General features: G+C 59.8%; 1 gene segment (V, D, J or C); it reads left to right on the top strand.

Moving 5' to 3' along the window:
* Positions 1-274: 274 nt before the first annotated feature.
* The window catches only part of LOC104284510, a gene marked incomplete at its 5' end in the record, with an annotated part of 5,974 nt that continues 2,543 nt past the window's right edge, over positions 275-3,705 (top strand). Inside the window, 4 exon segments of the C gene segment in view lie at positions 275-583; positions 665-982; positions 2,107-2,421; positions 2,938-3,228. Of these exon segments, the coding sequence occupies positions 275-583; positions 665-982; positions 2,107-2,421; positions 2,938-3,228 (1,233 nt within the window).

The following is a 3,705-nucleotide window of genomic DNA, read 5'->3' as shown; positions in this document are numbered from 1 at the left end:
GGCACGATGGGTTGGGTGCTCCTTGGAGACCTTTTTTGGGGTGCCCCATGCTCCTAGGAGATGTTTGGGGGGGGACGCAATGGGTTGGGTGCTTCTTGGAGATGTTTTTTGGTGGGTCAAAGCTCCTTGGAGATTTTTTTGGGAGGGTATGATGGGTTGGGAACTCCTTGGAGATGTTTTTTGGGGGGCCACCTGCTCCTCAGGCTTTTTTTTGGGAGGGGTATGTGGGGTGGTTGTCCTCCAGTCCCACCCCATCCCTCCCCTTTATCCACAGCAGAGAAAAACACGACTCCCATCGCCTTCCTGGTGGCTCCTTGTTGCCAGCAAGCAACCGGTGCCACCGTTTTGGTCTGTTTGGTGACCAACATCCCCACCACCGACCCCACCGTCCAGTGGGTGTCGCCGGCGGGCACCAGCGTCGCCGTGGCCGCCAACCCCGTGGCTTTGGCTACCGTGCAGTTGGCCAAGGAGAACGTCTACGTGAGCAGCAGAACCGTCAACATCACCAGCGGCGACCGACCCCCCCAGTGCCACGTGAGCCATGGACCTTCCAATCTCAACTCCTTGCAGTTGCCCAAGGACGGTAGGAGATGGTCAGGGGGTGGTGGGACGGGTTGGATTTGGGGTGAGGGGGGTGACATCGTGGTGGCCCTCCATCCCGTAGATTGTAAGCCGATGGAGGCGCCGGTTGGGGTGACGGCGGTGGAGGAACGCGTCTTCCTGGTGGAACCCCGGTGTGGAGATGATGAGGTGGAGTTGGAGCTCCTCTGCGGCGTCTGGAGCCCCACGGCGGAGCAGGTGAAGGTGTCCTGGTTGTTGAACGGGAAGGAGATGTCTCCCACCGTCGGGAAGGAGAAGACCGGGGCGAGGAGTCAGTTGAAGATCGGACGGGAGAGTTGGGACAAAGGGGACGTCTACACCTGCAGAGTGTCGCGGGCGACGGGTGGAGGGGCGGTGACGCGCAACAGCAGCAAGTGCACGGGTAAGGGGGGGTGGTGGGGCGGAAGAAAGGATGGTGGGGTGGGTGGATGGATGGATGGATGGATGGAGAGCCACCAGACATGGGTGGATGGCTGAGGAGATAGCAGGCGGATGGATGGTTGGATGGAGAGCCACCAGAGATGGATGGATGAGGAGATACTGGATGGATGGATGGAGAGCCACCAGAGATGGATGGATGAGGAGATACTGGATGGATGGATGGATGGATGGATGGATGGATGGATGGATGGAGAGCCACCAGAGATGGATGGATGAGGAGATACTGGATGGATGGATGACTGGATGGATGGATGGATGGATGGATGGATGGATGGATGGATGGAGAGCCACCAGAGATGGATGGATGAGGAGATACTGGATGGATGGATGGATGGAGAGCCACCAGAGATGGATGGATGAGGAGATACTGGATGGAGGGATGGATGGATGGATGGATGGATGGAGAGCCACCAGAGATGGATGGATGAGGAGATACCAGATGGTTGGATGGATGGATGGTGGGATAGATGAATGAAGAGACACCAGACATGGATGGATGGTTGGATGGGGAGACACCAGAGATGGATGGATGAGGAGAAACCAGATGGATGGTTGGATGGATGGATGGATGGATGGATGGATGGAGAGCCACCAGAGATGGATGGATGAGGAGATACTGGATGGATGGATGGATGGATGGATGGATGGATGGATGGATGGATGGATGGATGGATGGAGAGCCACCAGAGGTGGATGGATGAGGAGATACCAGATGGTTGGATGGATGGATGGTGGGATAGATGAATGAAGAGACACCAGACATGGATGGATGGTTGGATGGGGAGACACCAGAGATGGATGGATGAGGAGAAACCAGATGGATGGTGGGATGGATGGATGGATGAATGGATGGAGAGACACCAGACATGGATGGATGGATGAGGAGATACCGGATGGATAGAAGGATGGATGGAGAGCCACCAGAGATGGATGGATGAGGAGAAACCAGATGGATGGTGGGATGGATGGTGGGATGGATGGACACCAGACACGATGGATGGATGGATGGATGGATGGGGAGCCACCAGCAGTGCCCCACGGTGGACCTTCTCCCCCGCCTTGCAGCCTGCGTGGGCGCCCCCGTCCCACCCCAGCTCTACCTCACCCAACCCTCCTACGCCGACCTCGTGGCCGGTGCCACCGCCTCCGTCACCTGTCTTCTCCTGGGGTGGCACCTAGAAGGTGCCACCCTCACCTGGGACGATGACCGGGTGGGGCAGATGGGGAGGGACCTCCTCCGCCACCCCAACGGCACCCAGGGTCTTCTCCTCGCCCGCCCCGTCACCCTGGAGGAGTGGTTGGGCGGCCGCCACCTGCACTGCCACGCCACTGTCCCCTGCCACCGCAACGTCACCAAGGAGGTCCACCTGGGGCCCGGCCGTGAGTAGAGGGGACCCTATGGGGCTCTATGGGGTCTATAGGACCATATGGGACTCTATGGGACCATATGGGGCCATATGGGGCTGTATAGGGCTCTATCTCTGGGGTCACCAGGGCCCTATAGGGTCTCCAGGTCCATATGGGGTCATCAGGTCCATATGGGGTCTCCCAGGTCCGTATGGGGTCTCCCAGGTCCGTATGGGGTCTCCAGGTCTGTATGGGGCCACCAGGGCCATATAGGGTCTCCTGGGTCCATATGGGGTCTCCAGGTCCATATGGGGTCATCAGGGCCCTATAGGGTCTCCCAGGCCCACATGGAGTCACCAGGGCCCTATAGGGTCTCCCAGGTCCATATGGGGTCCATATGGGGTCACCAGGGCCCTATAGGGTCTCCCAGGCCCACATGGAGTCACCAGGGCCCTATAGGGTCTCCCAGGTCCATATGGGGTCACCAGGTCCATATGGGGTCCCACCTGGGCCTGCAGCTCAGGGTGTGTCCCCCCTCTCCCACCCCAGCCAACCTCCAGAAGCCCCCGAATGTGACGGTGACCCGTGTCCCCGGCGGGGCCACCCAAGGGGACCTCCTCCTCTGCGACGTCACCGACTTCTCCCCCCGAGACATCGTCCTCCAGTGGACGGGGGGCAGAGACCTCCAAGCCCGTACCAAAATGGGACCCGTCACCGGCCGGGAGGTCTTCTCCGTCCTCAGCGTCCTGCGCTTGGAGGTGGGGGAGGAGGGGAAGGACTACGTTTGCGTGGTGCACCACCCCACCCTGAAGGAACCGCGGCACGTCGGCGAAGCCGCCGGTAAGGGACGCCGCGGCCTTCATTTTGGGGTCAAAGGAGGCGGAGGAGGTGGTGGGGAGGAGAGCTTCGTCATGAAACGCCACGATTTCTTCTTGGGGGGCAGCAAGAACCCCCCCTTGGTGCCATTTTGGGGTTCTCCTCTGGTCCTACACGAGTTGGGATCTCCGTTGGGTTGAGGACCACCTTCCCCAGCCCACCACCACCAGGATTTCCTCTTGGGGGGTGGAAGCAAACCCCGCTTTGATGTCATTTTGGGGTTCTCCTCTGGTCCTACACGAGTTGGGATCTCCGTTGGGTTGAGGACCACCTTCCCCAGCCCACCACCACCAGGATTTCCTCTTGGGGGGCAGCAAGAAACCCCCCCTTGATGTCATTTTGGGGTTCTCCTCTCATCCTACGCGAGCTGGGATCTCCATTGGGTTGAGGACCACCTTCCTCCACGCGCCCTGAACCGCCGTCTCCTCCTTCCACCCCCTC

Source organism: Charadrius vociferus, unplaced genomic scaffold, assembly GCF_000708025.1.
Source record: "Charadrius vociferus isolate BGI_N301 unplaced genomic scaffold, ASM70802v2 scaffold894, whole genome shotgun sequence".
NCBI lineage: Eukaryota > Metazoa > Chordata > Aves > Charadriiformes > Charadriidae > Charadrius > Charadrius vociferus.
This window is presented reverse-complemented; position numbering and strand designations above follow the sequence as displayed.